Genomic DNA, 19760 nt, shown 5'->3' on the forward strand with positions numbered 1-19760 from the left:
CAGGTCGGGCTGAAATAACCGAGGCACAAGTAGGGTGATCTGCCTCTGGTCACAGCTGGTGGCAAAGCTGGGGCTTGAGGTGAGGTTCTTTGTTCCATGTCACCTAAGAGAACCCCAGGCTTGTTCTTGATGTGGACAGGCTGCCCAAAATACTGGACCAGCATAGAACCAAACCAAGGGTGTGTTCCCCGCCTTCTTGAGTGAGGGGTCTCCATGCAGAGGCCTAGGAAGACCCCACTACATGCCCTAGGCTCACTTGAGAGGAAGGGATGAACTTGACCTTAGAAAGGGAGCTCCCAACAGAACTCAGTGGCTCTGTATTGAAAAGGGAAAATGATGATTGCATGTTCCTTTTTAAAGTTCAAATCAACATCTTTCTGGATAAATACATTTTTTAGCAGAATCTTTTTTATTATTTTTAAAAGATATAAAAACAACTACTCCCCTCAGTAGCAATACAAGGTTGAACATTTTAACCAGATTTTCTCAGGCCTTTTTCAGATACCTTTAGTAGCCAATTATTCTGTCTACCCCTTCTGTAAACAATCATCACACAACATACAGCACCCTGGGGAAGAGTGCTGAGGGCACCCTCACTCTGGCCCAGCCCATGTGTTCATCCCCGCACTGAAAGCCGCACAGAAATCACCTAGTAACAACATCCTCCTCTGCTTTGCAACCGTTTCCTGTCTGCTGCACTGCTTTGGGGATGGGAAGGGAAACAGAAACTACCGTTCCACTTAATGTCTGTGTCATACAGTTAGCGTTGCCAGTGAAATGTTCCCAGTCACAGAGAATTGTGTTTTTGATTCCGTCTAACCATCTGCCTTTCTTGTCATAGTCTGGCCAACATTCCTTCTCTGCACGTGAGGCCGGTGTAGGCAGCATCCCATTTGCTTCAGATACACAGCTTGGTTCTCTGCACCATACCTACTACTCTCCACCTTATGCCATGTGGACCCTACCTTAGAGAGAGACCGAGCTGGCCCAGAGATGACGGTTAGATGTGCTTCTCCTAGGAGTCCACTTTCTCCTCACCCAGCCCCTGGAATTGTACTCCAAGACTGGGAGGGGTCCTGGGAGACCCAGCTTTGATGGCCAACCAAGTTTGTAAATCCTTTCTGGGTGTTTTCCAAGCCCTGCAGTATTCAGCCTCTTGTTGGTTGGCTACAGAACGGATTTTTTTTTTTTTTTTGACCTGAAAATATGTCTCTGTCTGAGAAAAGGTACAAGCCTGGCTTGGTTTACAAGTGACAAAAAATAAAGTTGGAAACCAGCGTGGCCCTCAGGCCTCTGCTCCTCCAGCCCAAGCACAGACTTTCTTCTTTAAGCCCCACAGTTTAGCGAAGTCTTTCCTAGCCGGCTGCTCTGTAGCCAGCAGCTCCGGCAACACAGCGTGTTAATAACTGGGGGAAGAGGCGCCATCTGGTTACTAGGAGGCAGCAGCAGCGGTCCCTTGGGCTGCTCTGCGTGTAGTAGACGCATGTGACTGGATAGAGATGGAAAAGAGATTTCTTACTGCGCGCTGTGGTACCAGAAGTTTGAAACCCACCATTTTAGTGAATCTGAAATACTCTTCTGTGGGCAAACAGCCCATGTGAAGGACTGTTTCAAACAGAAGGGCTCTACAGTTTAATTCTAAGAGATTCTAGTGGCATCTCATAACAGAAAACCCCCCAAGGAGATATTTGGATTAAAAGCATCCTGGGTAACCCTGGCAACTCTCAGCCACACATTCTAGCAGCAGTGAAATTTCTTTCACAACAAGATGCAGAGTTTTCCTTTCTGTTTTAAGAAGAAATTGATTCTCCTTAGCTCTGTTGTTTCCAGTCGTATTTATGAAAACTAGTGGGCACTGCTTACCTATGGAGAAGCCTGTTTCATTGCCCAGTCGTTCTCCAAGTGGGGGATTTTGCCCCCCAGGGGATAGTCAGGACTGTCTGGAGACCTTTTTTGTTGATACAAATGGTCTGGGGCATGTGCTAGTGGCATCTAGTGGGTAAAGACCAGGGATGCTGTGAAACTGCTTACAGCACACAGGCAGCACCCCACAACAAAGAATTTTCCAGCCCCAAATGTCAGTAGAGCCAAGTTAAGAAACCCTGGTCTAGAGGAAGGCTTTTCTGTAGTAGACTGGAGTTTTGTAAATCTAAGAACAATAGTGTCAAGGCCATACTGCCACGTGGAATTCGGTCAGAGGCTGTTTATCAGTGTCTCTTTACTTTTTGCTCAGTTGTAAATCTGACTAAAAACCTAGTACTCCCTATGCCATTGGTCCAAAAATATCTTCATCCTAGAACAAGTGCACTCGGTAATTTTAAAAGTAGTTTAATGAAAAGTACAGTGTCCGTTGGATTAATGTTTTGTAAGGTGTAGAGACCCTTCTATGTGGCAGTTTATTTAAGAAACTATATCTTACCATAACAGATTCTTAAGATGACTTATATGCCCATTGTAGAAAACTTGAAGAGTATTTTTAAGAGTTTTTAAAAAGCAGTAAATCCAAAAGGAATCAATTCAGTATATTATCTACATTTTTTAAATGGATTTTTTAAAATAGTTGACATCTTGCTATCTATACAGTTTCTAGCCTGCTTTTTTGTCCTACATTTCAAACATCACCCCAAATTATTTGAGCCTTTGTAGACATTCAGATGGCTGCTTGGTGCTCCATCATACAATAATGAACCGTAGATTTCCTAAACACTGTTGTTGAATACAGGTTATTATCAGCTTTTCACTATCATAAATAATCTGGGATGGATATTTCTGCTTTTCATGTTGCTTTGTAAGTAGCACAGCAACGTGAATTTTTGGGAGGGCTTTGGGATGTAGTTATTTAATTCCTAGCCTGTGACAGAAGCAGACAGAAAAGTCTTGTACCAAATGCAGCAGAGGAGACACAGGGACACCATTTGGATCACCTGACTCACAGGAAAAGTTCTGGAATTCCTAGGAATGTGGATTTAAAACTTGGCTAGACCAACCAAACCATGTATCTACGTGTACACACGTCTATGTAAGTAAATGTCAAAAAAAAAAAAAACAAAGCTGGAGGGAAAAACAGCAGACTTTTAGCAGAGGCAACTCTGGGATAATTAATTGGGATTAGAGAGAAGGGCAGGCAGAGAGGAAGCACTTGAGGGGGTATTTTTTCCCTATTACCTTTTCTGTATTCTTTGAATTCTTAATTATGAGAATATATTCATATGTAACTTGTGTAATATCTAAACCTAATATGTTTTAGAGAGTGAGTTGGATCCTCATGGAACAGGGTCTGAGCTATGTCAGCACACGCTTTCACTCCTTTTTTAAGCAACCCTAGCACAATGCCGGCACATTTGGGGCCAGGACACACGAGCGAGTCTGCAGCTGATGCTGTGTTCAGAGCTGAGAAGCTCGCACGTGCATTTAGATGAGAGGCCTTCATCACTTGTTCTCCTCCCAGCTCAGTGGACGTGACGCCTCTGTATCCACAGTGTGTGACATAGAGGCAGTGGGTAGAAACACACGGTCTAGGGCCAGGAGCCTGAGGGTTTCAGGTTGACCGACTTACATTACCCTTGGTTCCTGTACCATTGCCCTAAGTGTCAGTTTAGTCAGACTTTCTCCGTGAAGCACATAGCCGGCCCTGGGCCAGCAGATGGTGGGATGGTTCCTGTGTCTTTCAGGCCGCACACCTGGTCCCTGGCTCCACACTGAGGCGGCCGGCCAGAGCTCCGATGACATCAAAGGCAGAAATGCTCAGGTAACACGGCCCTCAGGTCTCTGAGTGTAAAACTGGGAAACCTCAGGGAGCACAGAAATGTTGAGGGTGTGCTTTCCACTGAACAGCCTCCCGTTTTTCCTCAGGGAAAGCCATAGGGGTACCTTTGTTTCCAGCTGGGATGAAACACTCACAATTTCAAAAACTGAAGAGTGAAAGGGGGGAGCTTCTCTGGAATCACCACCACATACAGAAGCAGCTTTGGCAACACAGAACCCCTTGGGAATCACTCTGCAACCATCACCCCGTTCGCTCCCATCATTCTTCCCTCGTTACCGCGGCCTGAGAAGCCTGAGAGGAAAGCTCTGTAACATGTATAAAACATAATTTAGTGTTCTCTCTCGTCTATAGAATACATAGTTTCTCATAGCACCCTGGGGGTTTTTCTCCCATCAACATTATCATTTACTCATTTTTAAAATTTTTTAATTTTAATTTTATTTTATTTTTGGCCACACTGCACAGCATGCAGGATATTAGTTCCTCGACCATGGATTGAACCCGTGCCCTCTGCAGTGGAAGCACAGTGTCTTAACCACTGGGCCGCCAGGGAAGTCCCCAACATGATCATTTCTTTTGACCAAATTTAGCCACAGATTTTGCTGGTGGCTACAGGAAGGCTGTGGGGAGGGGATCGGGGGAACCAGAGAGGTGCTTGTGTCATAATTGTGAGTCTTTGAAGAAATGCCCTCGTGCTCACACGAGGCAACTAGGACACAGTGTTTTCTAACCTGGGCGGAGATGACATCTCTCACCGCAGACGACAGGGTCTCATCTTTAAAGGCCCTTCGTTTCTTTGAATACATGCATTCCGTCCACCCTGGCCTCCTCCTGTTTCAGGGTGCTGTGTAACAAAAAGGGTGGCCTGCTGTTAGATCAGAACCTCAAGGAAAGGGACGTGAGAAAGAAGGAACTTAGGTTACTGGAAGTGGGGATGAGTTCCCTGAAGGAGGTCAAGCACCCTCTCCCCTTTCTCACCATGGCTAATCCAAGAATTGCAATAACCATTCTCAGATGATTGTAGGTTCAAAACTGGGTGTATGATTGCAGTTCAGAGAAAGTATGTGTACAGAGGAAACAAGAAGACAAGAAGAATATACACAAAATTGTTCACAGGCATTCATTCTGCCAGCTTATGGCTGATTTTGACTTCTTAGGGGGCATTTCTGCAATTTCTGAATGTTCTATAATAAATACATTACTCCTGTGATCAGAAAGATATAGTAATAATCAAAATAATATTTCCTACATTATATAGCTCTTTATGTAGTTTAGATAACTTGCATATGTTATTTCATTTGCTCCTTTTAGCAACACTGTGGTATAAGCTGGAGAGATACCTTTAATGCAAACGTTTTTCATATGAGAAAACTAACCTCCAAGAGGTTAAGGAACTCATCCAAGGTCAAGGTCACATTTGCAGACCTCTGACTCCTCGTCCAGTGCTCCTTCCACTGTACCTTACTGCTTTGCCTGGCATGTTAGAATTGACAGGACAGGAGTCACCCTCACCTTCAGACGTGGCAAGCATGATGGGACATTATGCACGGTCTGGTCCCTGACCTCATGGCAGGCACACATCTAAATCCCTGAGCCCATAAAGTCTAGTCAAGGATGAATTGTTAAGTCTCTCTTGGGCATCCCATTGTCAAGAAGATCTTCTTTATGTCTAGATGGACACCGTCTTAATTCATTTTCACTTCATTGAGGCAAAAAGCAGTCGCCCAGGGAAATCACGGGGTTCCAGACATGATGAACAGCACCCTGGGGGTGCTCTTCTTTTATGGGTACAGAGCGCAAGTGATCCGTGCAAGGCTGGGAGCTCTGAAATCTGAAAGCCTGGGACCCTTTCTCTGTTTTCCGTTGCCTTGTCTTGGGATCGCCACCAAGTTCTTTGCTTTTCTTGAGCTTCCCGTCAAGTGAGTCTGCTGGTGCTTGATCCCTTAAATGTTTTTGATGGGATTAGGTCCCCACCTGCCACAAGCTACAATTTCATTCCTTTTCCACCCACGACCTCCTGGGTAAAAATCAGCACCTTACGTATGATGGGACCATCAGACCCTGGCAGCCTTGCATGCATGAGGGAAAGCTTCACTGCCCAGCCCCAGCGTGTGTCATTTATGTGCTGTGAGTCTTCTGACCCCACCTGATAACACTGTCGTGTTTCCACAGTTATCCCTAAAGACACTCCGGTGAGAAGACAGATGAAGCCAACGTCCTGTGAGCTACCTGGGGGTCCATATGGCGGGGTGGACATCCCCAGGAGAACGTCAGACCTCACCATTCTCAAGTTGTAATTCAGTTGACATAAAGGCTCTGCATGGAGCATTTATTTATTGTAAATACGTGATTTGCACAGGCTTTAAATCAGTATTATAGTCGATTTTTATTTCAGTAATTTAAAAAACACACACATCATTTCTCCATTGTTTAAAATGCATCTTGGCATTCATCTGTCAGCACAGATGAGAGCCCTGTCCCCACCACAGAGTGTCCATTCCATGACTATAAATACGCGTGCAGGCTGGCCCTCCCTAGATTCGGAACCATTTTTAGAAGATTCCTTAGTTTCCCAAAGTCATAGTATCGACAACAGCTTCTTATTGGCATGATTTTCTAGTCTCATCACACAAACTGCAAAATCAAACCAGATAATGCCTTATAAATGACGCGGCTCAGAGAGAGTAATGTGTCGCCACACCCAGACGATGCCACAAGGCCTCCAGTGAACGAGATGCCACGTCTCGTTCCCGTCTTGCAGTACAGGGATTCTTTTGCTGCCTAACGTAAACATAACACAAATCAAAGGCAAGAGCGGGTTTGGCCTCTCCAAGGCCGACCACAGGGCCCCCTTTTTTTTTCTATTAGTTTCTGCTTTATAACAAAGTGAATCAGTCATACATATACATCTCTTCCCTCTTGCGTCTCCCTCCCTCCCACCCTCCAGGCGGTCACAAAGCACCGAGCTGATCTCCCTGTGCTATGCGGCTGCTTCCCACTATCTATCTACCTTACATTTGGTAGTGTATATATGTCCATGCCTCTCTCTCGCTTTGTCACAGCTTACCCTTCCCCCTCCCCATATCCTCAAGTCCATTCTCTAGTAGGTCTGTGTCTTTATTCCTATTTTACCCCTAGGTTCTTCATGACATTTTTTTTTCTTAAATTCCATATATATGTGTTAGCATACAGTATTTGTCTTTCTCTTTCTGACTTACTTCACTCTGTATGACAGACTCTAGGTCTATCCACCTCACTACAAATAGCTCAATTTCATTTCTTTTTATGGCTGAGTAATATTCCATTGTATATATGTGCCACATCTTCTTTATCCATTCATCCGATGATGGACAGTTAGGTTGTTTCCATCTCTGGGCTATTGTGAATAGAGCAGGGCCCCTTTTGTATCTGAATGATCCTGCAAGTAGCCAATGCGCTTACTGTTTACATTGCCCCTCGTGCCCAAGTCTGCATGATGCTCCTGCTGTCCCTCCACGTTCCCAGCCTCATCCTGGCGGACAAGCTGAGGTGAGCTGTATGAGATTTCAGTATTTTCCCTGCAAGTTAGAAACCTGTGTAAGTCATCATGAGTAAATTCCTAATTCTGTCTCAGAGCTCTTTTTTTTCCTCCCCTGAGTGCAGGGTTTTCGTGAAAAACATGACACGGAAAAGTACAGACTGAAATGTTTTCTGAAACATCTGCCTCAAATATCAGTGCCCCATGCCCACCCTTAGGGAACCTGGAGCCACCCATCAGGCAAATCCTAGCTGCCTTCTGAGCCCAAGAGAACCTAATTGGTCTGAGAGTCCCCCAGTCCCTGTGGTGGCACCTCTCTAGGTGGGGAGAAGTGTGTGAGTTCAGCCAGCCCTGACTATGGACCGGCTCAGGACGGGCTGTGACCTGTGACCGCTCCTCTCACACCCTTTTTCTGGAGCTGGCAAGGGAATGGCAGGGTGTTTTTGCTTGGTGCATGACCCCATCCTTGGTGGAAAAGCTGTGACAGAGGAAGGAGAGAAAATAGGAGGAAACAGACTGATCCCTCGTCTGTGCTCAAAATAGCTGCAGATTAAAGGAAATCAGGGAGGCAGAAGTGGGAAGAGCAGTGAAAAATAAGTTTCCTTTGAAATAGCCCATTCATGTACTCACACCTCAAGGATGTAATGCCCGGAACACACCATCCACGAAAGGTAGACCGTTAGGAGTGTTTTGGCAAACATGATACTACACCCACCTAGCTGCTGTCTGGAGTGGAGACTAAGATGGTGTCCTCCATCACTGTTATGCTTTCTCATTCCAGACAGAAGCCACTGAGCGAGGTCAAGTTACCTTCCCTGGGGAATAAGTCATGCCAAGTTGTAACAGCTAAATCAATGGAAAAGAAGCTTTTGCAGGTCATCAGCTATGGGCATACCTGATTTGTTTTTTTTGGTTCTGCAAGGTTTCCAGAAGGTCAGAACTTCTGTTTATTACAGTATCCACTCCACCTCTCTCTCAGGTGTACAGAATAATTACAAGGGTTTTAATGATCATGATTAAGGAGGTGCTAGACCAAGGCTGTTCCACCTTCAGAGTAGACTGCCTGCCCTGATGAGGTGTTTACACATTAATGTTCTGCACCTCTGGGATGGAAATTCAAAATAAAACCATTCAAGGACAGAGGGAAGGAATGAGGACAAACCAAAGATTGCAATTAGGGAGAAATTTCAGGAACCTGGGATCACATCCCTCCTCCAGACCCATCACTGAATTCTCGCCCTTTGAACTTTCGCGGTGCCTGCCTCCGGCAGGACAAAGCCTTCACCCCTAGACCACAAACTCAAATGTAGCGCCCCTCCCATCCTCGCGTATTCTTGCTGGCGCTGTGGTCTGTGACTCCCCCAGTGTTTCACGTGTATTTTATATTTATTGATGTTCCCTCTGCAGATTCATTTCTTTGTACCTAATAAACTTTAATAAGTGGGAACGCTTCTAGCCATTCACTCGTTAAAGCCTATCGATGGTCACCAGCACCAACCTAAGCCAGCCATTTTTAAGGATTAGAAGGGCTCATACAGGGTACTGACACAGGACCCAACACTTCCTGTAACATTCTGTGTTAGAGATGGGGCCTTTCTTTTTGGAGCTGAAATTTCTAACTAAACTACAGAATGTTCTCCTGGCTTTTGTAGCTAACTAAACAAATGGGTATTTGGGAAAACCAACCAAGGGAAAAACTTTCTCAAATGCATTCTGTAAAAAGTAGATAACACTATATTTACTCAGTTTTATTAAAATCAAATGGGCAGAGTATTGTTTACAAATTACGCTGACTTGTGTTAAAATGGAACAGCTTTCAACCTAAAGTGCACTTAGCACTGCCACCTCAACTAAGCAAACCCTCAAAAACTCTCCTATATGGAACAGTAATCATCTCCATCTCTATTATAGTGTCTTCAGGTACAGGGGAGATGAGGTTTACCCGATAGGTAAGTTGGCTTAAGGGAAAACATAGATCTGAATCTCGATTTTGCATCTTACAAGTTTAGGGAAGTAACAATTTTAGCCAGTCTATGCCTCAGTTTCCTCATCTGTAAAATGGGGGTATAGATATGTATCTAAGCATATAGTGGTGAAGATGGAGTAACATAACCCCTGGGCTAGCCTTTAACCCTGGGGTCATAGGAGACCGAGGTATCAGCGCACGCATGCACGTGCGCACGCACACACACACACACACACACACACACACACACACACACTCTCACACACTCCAGGGTACAAGCGGTTTGCTTATTATACATTCAGTCACACACAAGAGCTCTCAATGGCTGCATTCCAGGCATTCCATTCAGATAGTCACTGAGCTGCTCAGATGACTAGCTCTGCTGTTGGGTAACAAGGAGAGAGCAGTAATTAAAATTCATAGATGCTCCTGAAATAAATCTCATCTAGAAAGTAATTTCAAAGTTAGCTGCTACACACTTTGCATCTGAATTAGTTAAGGACCTGACTTGTTTTATCTGACTGTAGTTCTAGGCACCCCTGCTGGAGTTCCGGGTGGGAGAGGTGGTGCCTAGAGGGGTGAGGGGAGCGACTTAATGGGAAGGGCTGTGGACTCCAGAAGCAGGTTCCAGGTTCTCAGACTGTGCCCCAGGAGGCTCGGCGTCCTTCATGAACCTGCTCTGTTAGGAACTGAATTGTGTCCTCCAAAAATGCATATTTTGAAGTCCTAACCCCATACCTCAGAAAGTAGCCTTGTTTGGGAATAAAGCTGCAGATGTAAGTTAAGATGAGGTCCTACTGAAGTAGGGTGGACCCCTAATCCACCCTATATGACTGGTGTCCTTATAAAAAGGGGAAGTTTAGACACAGACACATACACAGGGAGATGCTATATGAAGACGAAAAGAGAGATTAGGGTGATGCTTCTGCAAGCCAAGAAATGCTGACGATTGCCAGCAAACCATCAGAAGCTAGGTGAGAGGCATGGGACAGAATCTCCCTCACAGCCCTCAGGAGGAACCAACCCTGCCAACACCTTGATCTTGGACTTCTAGCCTCCAGAACTGTGAGATAATAAATCCCTGTTGTTTAATCAACCCAGTTTGTGGTCCTTTGTTATGGCAGCCCTAGCAAACAGATACATGCTGTGTTACCTTGGAGCTTTGCAGGAGTTTACAGTTCGTGAAAAAAGAGCTGAGAATAAAGTTTAAAGAGTCAGCAGTTCCTTGTCATGTAAATGGGGCCATCATCTACTCTGACCTTGACACAGGTCACGTTGCTGGTAACCAAGTCCTATTTTCATGAACAAGACATTCAGTTGCATTTTGCCTGTCACGTGGAGACAAAATCATGGAAGCAATCTGGCATTTCTAGGTCACAAGAGTGGGAAGAGCTGGCTTTTTTCTTAAGTGGCACCCTTTCCTCTAGTGGAGCTTCTATGGCTTTAAAATAAAGGTGCTCAGCATAGATGGCACCAGCCATTCTGATGATTTTTTAAAATTTGGTAAAATACACATAAACATAAAATTTACCATTTTTAAGGGTACAGATCAGTCGTGTTAAGTACGTTCACAGTGCTGTGTGACCAGTCTCCAGAACTCTTTTATCATCTTGCAAAACTTAAACTCTGTACCCCTTAAACAGTAACTCCCCATTCCCCTTCCCCCCTAGCCCCTGGCAACCACCATTCTACTTTCTGCCTCTATGAGACTGACTACTCTGGGTACCCCATAAAAGTGGAATCAAATAATATTTGACTTTTTGAGAGTGGCTTATTTCACTTATAATGTCCTCAAGGTTCATTTATGTTGTAGCATGTGTCAGAATTTCCTTCCTTTTTAAGGCTGAATATTCCGTTGCTTGGATATACTACATTTTGTTTATCCATTTGTTCATTGACGGAGACTTGGCTTGCTTCCACCTTTTGCTTATTGTAAATAATGCTGGTATGAACATGGGTGTAAAAATATCTGAGACTCTGCCTTCAGTTCTTTTGGGTATATACTCAAAATTGCTGGCTTATATGCTAATTCTATTTTTAATTCTTTGAGGAACCTCCATACTGTTTTCCATATCAGCTGCACCATTTTATATTCCCATCGACAGTGCACAAGGGTTACAAATTCTCCATATCCTCACCAACACTTATTTTCTGTTTTTTTTTTATAGTAACCATCTGGATGGGTGTGAGGTGGTATATCATGGTTTTGTGTTTATTTTTAAAGAGTGAATTTATCCACAGAATGGATAAATGGAGAAAACGCTGAATGGTTGGGTTTTCCGAAGATTCCAGTCATAAAGTATATCCCCCTTCATATATTTTCTATGTTGTGGCCAATGCCCACGTCTATTAATGAAACACAAGATAGAAGAGGCCAAGAGACATTAATTTCAGTATTTTTTTTATTGTATGCTTGATGTATTTAGAGACAATTCCAAAGGCAAGCACTGGTTGGGGAAGTTATCTGGTTTGTAGATATGTGTACAAAAGGCTATTAAGACTACACGGTCAGTTCCCACTGCAGGAAGCAGAAAGGTTTTCCTTTTTATTATTCCCTGCCCCTAGCATTTTCCAGCTCACACATCTGACTTCTCACAACATGACTGCAAACATGTACATATTCATCCCCATGAGAAATCGGCATGTGACATCTCGGGATGTTTGAATTCAATCAGATAAAGCACATTTGACACAAACCATAGGAGGGGAAGTTGGGACCTAGGACCCTATGGAATGAAATGCCAGGGCTACAGGGAAGCACAGGCACTGCTGGGTCAGCTGGTGCACGTGACCTGCCGCCCCTCCCCCTCCACTCGAGAAAGCCCAGCTCAGGGGGTTCCCCTCCCTCCTTCCTCCCAAAAGCTGAGAGCTCAGCTGAAGACCTTCCCCAGGAATGATTTGACTGCTCCTCAGTCAAGAATGCAGTTAGTGCATTCATAACAGACACACTGGTCCCACCTGGCTTTCCTGCTGGGCTGGGCAGAGATGTGTAACACCTGGACCCATGTGGGGTGACATCAGGAAGCAAAGTAGTTTGCCTGGTTGATAATTATTTTTTATACCTAATAATCCACCCAGCAGTGAAGGAACTTCACTGCTAATATCTAATAGGCATACACCTTCTCTATTAGCTTATAAGAAAGACTCTTTCTAACAATAACACTGCCTTATGTTATTGGGCACTAAAGAATTACCATAATTTCAAGTATATCCTTATTCTACCTAAAACTCCAAACCACCTCCAAGGATGAAAGAGTACTACTTCTGCTTTGCTAATTTACTTTTATTGGAGCCTGTGCCCCTCCTCAGAGTATGAGTGGTAAATCCCAGCTACTAGCCAAGACTAACTAGCTTATGTTTGATTATGGGGCGCGGGGATAGGGGAGAGAGTCTGTCCTTCACGGCCACGTCTTCTTTCTGCACAAGGCATACACAGCCCCCTCCCCCTCCCCCAGGTCTTAATGGATACACAAATGGTATTTTAGGAAGCTATTTACACGCCAACCTTTAAACATTATTTTCATAGTTCATCTTGAATATTCATTTTCCCCATACTGCCTTTAGAAAAGCAATCCCTGGTCAAGAAATTGTCCACGTAATGATAAGCATTTTTCAAAAGCAGAGTCTGTTAGGAGCATTTAAAAACAAACATCCCCCCAGCAATGGCATACTCAAAATCCAACTACATGTTTCAGGCTGTTAATATGTCACTAGAAGTGAGTATAGCCACATCAGCAGGCTCTTTGCTCTCTTCCTGTCTTTCCCCTCGCATCCCAATGCACAAGGAATCTGTCCACCGCTATTACTCAGGTTTTAACTGTACATGGAACATCTCTGTACAGCCTGATGGAAGCATCCCAGCCCCTTTTAACTTCTGCCACGAAAGGACTGCCACACCCTCTAGTGGTAAGACAGTGGCATCACAATTGTGATGTATAGTGTCAGCCAAGACATCTCTCAGAGTTGGCCCTTCTTTGGGTTGCTGGAATAAGGTCAATGTCCCTAACAGAAGTGGCCATTATGTTTCCCACTGCACAATGGCTGGGTAATAGCATAAGTCTGGCTGGGTTATCTGTGACCTTTGCTTGGCCTATAATAATGAAAGCAGGCCTCTCTGTAATTTACTCTCACTGGACTTCTTTTGGTCAAACCCCTAATCACCCTGGGTATCTCAGACATACCAGGTCTGATGAAATATTTCCATAATAGGGGGAGAGGATTCCACGTGGTGAAATTTTGGAGTGGCTTTCTGCACTATCTTGTTTTAAATAACCACTCAGCAGGTGGGCTTGGGAGGGGATGAGGTACATATGTCATCCCCAAGCCTCACCCTTCCCCACTCAGCAGCTGTAGACACGCTCTCAGAGTGGCTGCGCCGCCTAAGAGGACACCCTAAGTTCACCCACAGTGAGAGCCCAGGCCAAACCCCGACAAAACTCAGCAACCACAAGTCACCGTGAACAGCTGCTGTTAACTTTGTCAGCACAAATATTCCTCCCACCTCTCACCACTTGTAGTTAGTGATTTTACATACACAATTTGCAAAACTGCTGGGCAGAAAGCTCACGGTGCTCTTATGCTTCCATCCTTACAGGGGAGTTGGTAGAAAAAAGGATTTGTTCCAGTAAAACCTGTGACCCTCAGTGTCCACATCTGTGTATGGGGGCCCAAGTCCCTTCCAGCTCTCACGGCATATGATACACTGCAGCTGACAAGGAGTCACTAACTTGAAGTCACTTCCAAGACTACTGACACTCACAGTATTTCCATTTGGAAAGGCCTGTCAGTGATGAAGGTGATTAGGCCCACATGGGACAGGTGAGGCTGCATAATGAAGCCGCTGTCCTCTCTCCCAGTGCTGTATTAACACACACACTTCTCCTCAGCATCTCTGCCCCCTTCCATGTTAAGAGTGGTGGAGAGTTTCAGTGGCTGGAAGTAAGCCCCCCAGCCCCCACCAGCACCTGCCCACTTCAGCTACCGGTCTGAAGGCAGCTAAGGGGCCATGCAGGGCGAGAGGAATAAAGGGAGGACTAGGGAAAGCCAGGTGCTTCCTCCACAGCTTTGGGGGATATAACAGGCTGGGTAGGACTCACCGTGGAGCCGAATGCTTCTCCATCCATCTGTCCCCTTCCTGCCCTCTGTCTTCCCCATGCTGGGCCCATCTGGTCTTCCTCACATGCTTTCCTGGGCTCTGCTGGTAAGTCAAATCCTTCATGCGCCCACAACATGGGAAACAAATCAGTTTAATTAAAGTCTCTGCTGAGATAATGGAATGGCTGCTCAGATTCCAGCTACTTCAACTGGAATCTAAACAGCCAAGAGTTTCTCCTTTTCTTTCCCTCATTAGCTGAGAAATTTGCAGCTTCATGGGGTGGAACTTCTGCCACAGGGCCATTTAATTAATCCTAAACTAGACGGCGGTAACCAGGCCCAGAATCATTTCTAGACATATGCACACCCGTGCGGCGGGTGAGCGGCCGTGCAGGGAGAGCCCCGTGCCTCATGGGAGAGCCGTGCCACGATCCAGGGTCGTCACGCACAGCTGCCTCTGAATCTCTACAGTGGGCAGCTTCCAGCTCGCACGGCACGTGGAAGCTGTCTGCGGGTCCACCGCACACGAGCGCGGTGCACAGGTTCTTTCAGATCACAGGAATCATTGGGATGGAGCTGGGCCTGCAGAGGAGCCCCCTTTATTCCTTCCCACTTGTATTGTCTCTCAGAAGAGCTGGAGACATTCTGCATTACAGGCCTGCGCTCAGCAGAAGGGAGGCCAGGCCAGGAAGCCTCCCTCGAGCACACACACAAGAGCCCTGGGCCAAAGAAATGCCTTTTGTTAACCAGAAAGAAACCACTACTGAGAGAAAGAGTAAGACTTCAAAAGATTTTGCCTTCCCCTCAAACTCGGCGCAGTGGAGCCTGTCTTTCAAGGCTTGATGGACTCTAGTCCTCCCATGAAAAGGCTAATGTGTCCATTGTCACTGAAACACAATAAGAGCAGCTTAAAATCCACAATCAGTCATACAATCGCACAACAGGCAAATGGGATACATGTTACACTGCAGAAGGAGGGGATCTATGTTGCAGAAGAAGGGGGCGTTGTGAGATCCGAGCCAGAACACTAGGGAACAGTGTGACGTTAACACATCTGAACTTTCTCATTTTACTCGGACAGGAGAGCGGTTTGTTTTGCTGGTAATTTAGTAAGGTGGGAAATTTTAAATAAGAAGGGGAAAGGGAATGCTTACTTCACTTAAAGAACTTAATCTCCGTGTCAACACAGTCATAGAAGAGATCTCCCACTTCGGTGGGGTCCAGGGGGTCACTGCTGGTCAGGATTTCCTCCATGGCTTCCAGGCCTTGCTTCTCTAGTTCCAGCATCGTCTTCCTCAGCTTTTGACCTTGCTCCTGAGAAGGACAAAAACAGCGGGGGTCATTGCAATGGACACTGAAAGCCCCCTGGAGGGCCTGCCCCCCACCCCATTCAGTCTGCTCCCCGCGGGACTGCCACGGGGATGGTTCTAAGATGCAGGTGTGGTGATGTCACTGCTCTGCTTGGAGTTCTTGCCTTCAGGATAAGAATCCAGACTCCTGAGTGACGTTGGGAAAGGAAAGGCCCTTTGTAACGTATGGAGGCTCGTGCCTCGCCTTTGCCACGCCTCCCGCATCACCTTGCTCTTCAGCCAGACCGAATTAGCTGCATTCCTCCAGCCCATGATACTCTTCCTCGCCACGGCACAGGCAACCCTGCTCGCCTCAACACTCGGTCAGCTTGCGCCCACCTTCAGGCTTCCGTGAACGCCTTTCCTCTAGGCTCCCCCCATCCAATCCCTTTCCTTCTGCCAGGGTTGTTCTCTTTCTGTCTTGCGATGGTCTGTCTACTTACCTGTGTCCCCCATTAGACCACGATCTCCCAGGGAGGGAGACCCAGGCTTATCTCTATCCTCCTGCCTGGGACAGAGGAGGCACTCCCAATAATGTCTCTTGAAAGAATAAATGGATCAATGAATAATCACATGGCCTGTCTATCCCCAACTTACTTTTTTTCTGAGGGGGTGGCATCTCTTCTTCCAAGTGGCAGTCACTCATTTACATACAGTGGATGACAATGAGAAGCTTTTATTTGCCCAATTAGTCCCTGAACAGAGAAGCCGCTGTCACCACCCATCAACCACTTCCTAGTGCTGCCTTAACTCAAACCAAGGGTCATTGCCAAATTTCAAAGTCCACCCAGCCTCATCAGTCTCATCTCTTTGAAATTTTGTGTAGGATACTTCAGAACACATGGCCCTTTCTACCCCTGCCTTCGTTTGCCAAATATCCACAAAACTGTGCACCAGGGAGTGACATTTTCCCCTGCTTCGGCTTACTGTGATCCACCTAGAAAACATGCACTGTCAGCAGGCAGGGAGGACAGCCCTGGACAGAACTCTGTGTAATGCAGCGGGAGCATTCCTGGTTCCAGGGGAATGTCTGGCAGGGAGGGCCGATGTCCAATAACTGCGACTTTTACATGTCAGAATGGTCATTTCTGGGGCACAGAAGAGCAAGTTCTATAAATAGTGAGACTACCCTTCTCAGAGATACTTTCTGAATTCACTTGGATTTACTGCTGTCCTTTCTTGCTATCCTTTTTAGAGAGTCCACCACGCTGGATGTGAGAAAATAAGCTCACCCAGTCCACGCAAAATGCACGCACCAAGTTACCTATAAGATGTCACTTTCTTCAGGACAAATTGGACCCTTACAAGTTGTTAAATAAATGCTTGGGAAGCACATGAGCATCTAACAACCATGTTCCTTCCTTCTCCCTTCAGCAACATAGAGGCTTGGATTTTATATGAAAGTCCACCACTAAGGGTTGCTCTGGGCACATATTGAGTGTTTGTCTTGTTTGAATTGATGTCTTGTAACTTTATTAATCAGAACTTTGGGTGGAGGAGGGAGGGCTGCACTTTGAAGAATAACTATTTTAAAACTAGAGACTTTTTAAAAACTTTTTTGTATGAAAAAATATACATAACAAAATTTACCATTTTAACCATTTTTAAGTGTACAGTTCAGTGGCATAAAGACATTCACATTGCTGTGCAACCATCACCACCAACCGTCTCCAGAACTTTGTTAAAAAACAACATGATTGCATCTTTAAAGTGCTGCCCTTACGTACACATTTTTACCCCTAAAAGTATACAAAGAATTTTCGACAACAGAAAAGCAGTTCTCCTGACTAGTACTGCACGTTTCTGTTATCTGCAGGTGAACAGTAAGTAAAAGAGGGAGATTCTTAGCCCACTGAGTTCTAGAATAACATCAAAAGCAGAGGCTTGATTTCACTGGGTTTCAAGAGGCTGGGAGGAACAATTACCACCAGCATTCTAGCAGGGGCCCCGGGAGCCTGGGTTTCTGGAAGCAGACTTGCTGGAGAGGAGGAAGAGGACGAGCTTGTTCACCGCTGTCCTGCCTCCTTTCTAGGGACCCCGCCCGCGCCCGGGGCTCACAGCCAGGCTCACCTCGCCACTCTCCAGGACCGCCCGGGCCCACTCATGGGCCTTGTACAGCTCGTGGCGGCGGTCTGGCTTCTCCTGGAACCGAGGCTCCTTTCTGGCAGGGTCATCGTCTCCGAAACAGGGAGACTGTGCTTTGGGGACGAGTTTTACATCGTCGACAAAGATGAAAGGCTTGAATATGGACCTGGAGAGAAAGGAGAGGTACTTCAGCCAAACCGAGCCTGGGGCTCGAGGACACCAGAGGCTGCCCTTTCCTTCAGCAAACATCTCCGGGGCCAGCTCACGGTGGCAGGCGGGTGCCTGCCGGGAGGTACCCAACTGCATATCTTAGTAACTATTTTAGTAGAACTAACTGCCGTTTATAAGCTGCAAATTCTTCTATTTGCAGCGAGGAGACATCAAAACAGACTGGCTTTGTTCTGGGAAGGCCATTTAAGAGCCCCTTTCAGTCACATGAAAGAAGGCAAACAGACACAGTGTTTTGAGGAAAGGGTGCAATGGGCCACCGATTTGAGCTGGCCTTTCTCCACCGTGCTCTGTGGAAAGGGGCCTCCTGGAAGGGCAGGGTCTGAGACCTCAACCATTTTTTTTTAGGTTCTACCTTATTTGAAAATGTTTGGAATATCTCTGACAGACTCAAGGTGGGACAGATTAAGACGGATGACAAAGAAAGCATCCCGGGGCCCCAGAGAGGGCCCACCACAGAGGACAGAAGTCTAGTTGTGTGAGAGTGAGGCTGAGGGGATAGTAGGCGGCTAACGCAAGAACTCTGATTCAGCTCTTTTGCCACGAGGGATGTCTCAGGGGACATGGCTGTGTGTGTGTGTGTGTGTGTGTGTGTGTGTGTGTGTGTGCGCGCGCGCACGCGCACGCGCGCACACCTGTGCATACCTGGGGACATTTCAACACATCCCCCCAGACGCGCACACACCCCAAAACAGCCATGTGTCTAAGAAACTGCATCTTGGGATCCCAGGCCAACGGGGTCTGTGGTGACCACAGCTGACAGTAACACTAGAGGGAGAGAGCCTCACTCTCCCTGCTCTGCACCCAGAAAGAACACGGCTGGATCAAAGCAGTCCTCCTGGCAGAGCACAGGCACCTCTGGGCCCCGAGGGTGGCCTGTTTTCAATCACACCACGCGGGCACCTGCAATAACAATTGGAGAGAATGAGACACACACCCACACGCCGTGTGTACGGCTCAGGTTTGGGTTATTTCCTCTCCTCTTAACTGGTGCCTCCAGTGGGTGAGAAGTGAGCTGGGAGGTTGATTCCATCAGCCCCGAGATGCCTGGACTTGAGGCGGCCCGAGCAGCCTTGCCGGTGTGCCACACAAACCTTTTCACTCTGCCACAATCTGCAAAGAACTGGAAACCCGTGACCTTTGTACCCAAACTGTGTCCTTGGACTTGAGCGTCAGCATCACCCTCACGCCCCATCCCCACCCCCCGCCCCGGTCCTGCTGAATAGAACCTGCTTGTTAAGGTCCCCAGGGGATTGATGACATCCAAGTCTGAGGAGCATGACCAGAGACCACAGTAACTAGCAGTGACCTCCTGGGTTTGTTCCTTGAGGTTGTCAAGGGAAAAGGGCTCAGGTGAAGAAGACCCTGATCGCAGCATGAAAGATCGGGCTCATCCTAATTTAATTTGAATCTTGAAAGCAGTTGCTCCCAAAGCTGGCAAAGTGGGTGGTACAGGTTAAGGATAAGTGCTGTTTTCTGCAGGTGATGCAAACGCAGGAGACTGGGCCCATCCACCGTGAAGCACAAGGCATAGGCATGTGGGCTGGACCTAATTCCACAAGGCCAAGTCCTCCCAAGGAACTTCCCTCCCCAAGATGCAGGGGAGCTACCTTATACAGAGGGAACACACACTGCCACTTCCTACGGCCTCCTGAAAATACATCACTCCTCTTCCCTTCTCCTGAATGTTGAATGGGTGACTGTTGAAAGTGAAAGGAATTAATGCACAATTTTAAAGCGTCTAAAGAATTTTGA

At 46.4% G+C, this 19760-nt stretch overlaps 2 protein-coding genes across 2 annotated transcripts in view; one reads left to right on the forward strand and one right to left on the reverse strand.

Annotated features, from left to right (window-relative positions):
• The window catches only part of WIPF3 (WAS/WASL interacting protein family member 3), a gene marked incomplete at its 5' end in the record, with an annotated part of 63821 nt that extends 57704 nt beyond the window's left edge, over positions 1-6117 (forward strand). Inside the window, 2 exons of the mRNA XM_079711716.1 lie at positions 3672-3748; positions 5939-6117. Of these exons, the coding sequence (XP_079567842.1) occupies positions 3672-3748; positions 5939-5962 (101 nt within the window). The 3' untranslated portion in view covers positions 5963-6117. The remainder of the gene's footprint in view (positions 1-3671; positions 3749-5938) is intronic.
• SCRN1 (secernin 1) overlaps positions 1-19760 on the reverse strand; it is a 75911-nt gene that overhangs the window by 5886 nt on the left and 50265 nt on the right. Inside the window, exons 7-8 of the mRNA XM_079711717.1 lie at positions 17763-17943; positions 15498-15657 (exon numbers count right to left, since the gene is read on the reverse strand). Coding sequence (XP_079567843.1) covers positions 15499-15657; positions 17763-17943 — 340 coding nt within the window. The 3' untranslated portion in view covers position 15498. The remainder of the gene's footprint in view (positions 1-15497; positions 15658-17762; positions 17944-19760) is intronic.

This window comes from Hyperoodon ampullatus (genome assembly GCF_949752795.1).
Source record: "Hyperoodon ampullatus genome assembly, chromosome: 9".
Taxonomy (NCBI): domain Eukaryota; kingdom Metazoa; phylum Chordata; class Mammalia; order Artiodactyla; family Ziphiidae; genus Hyperoodon; species Hyperoodon ampullatus.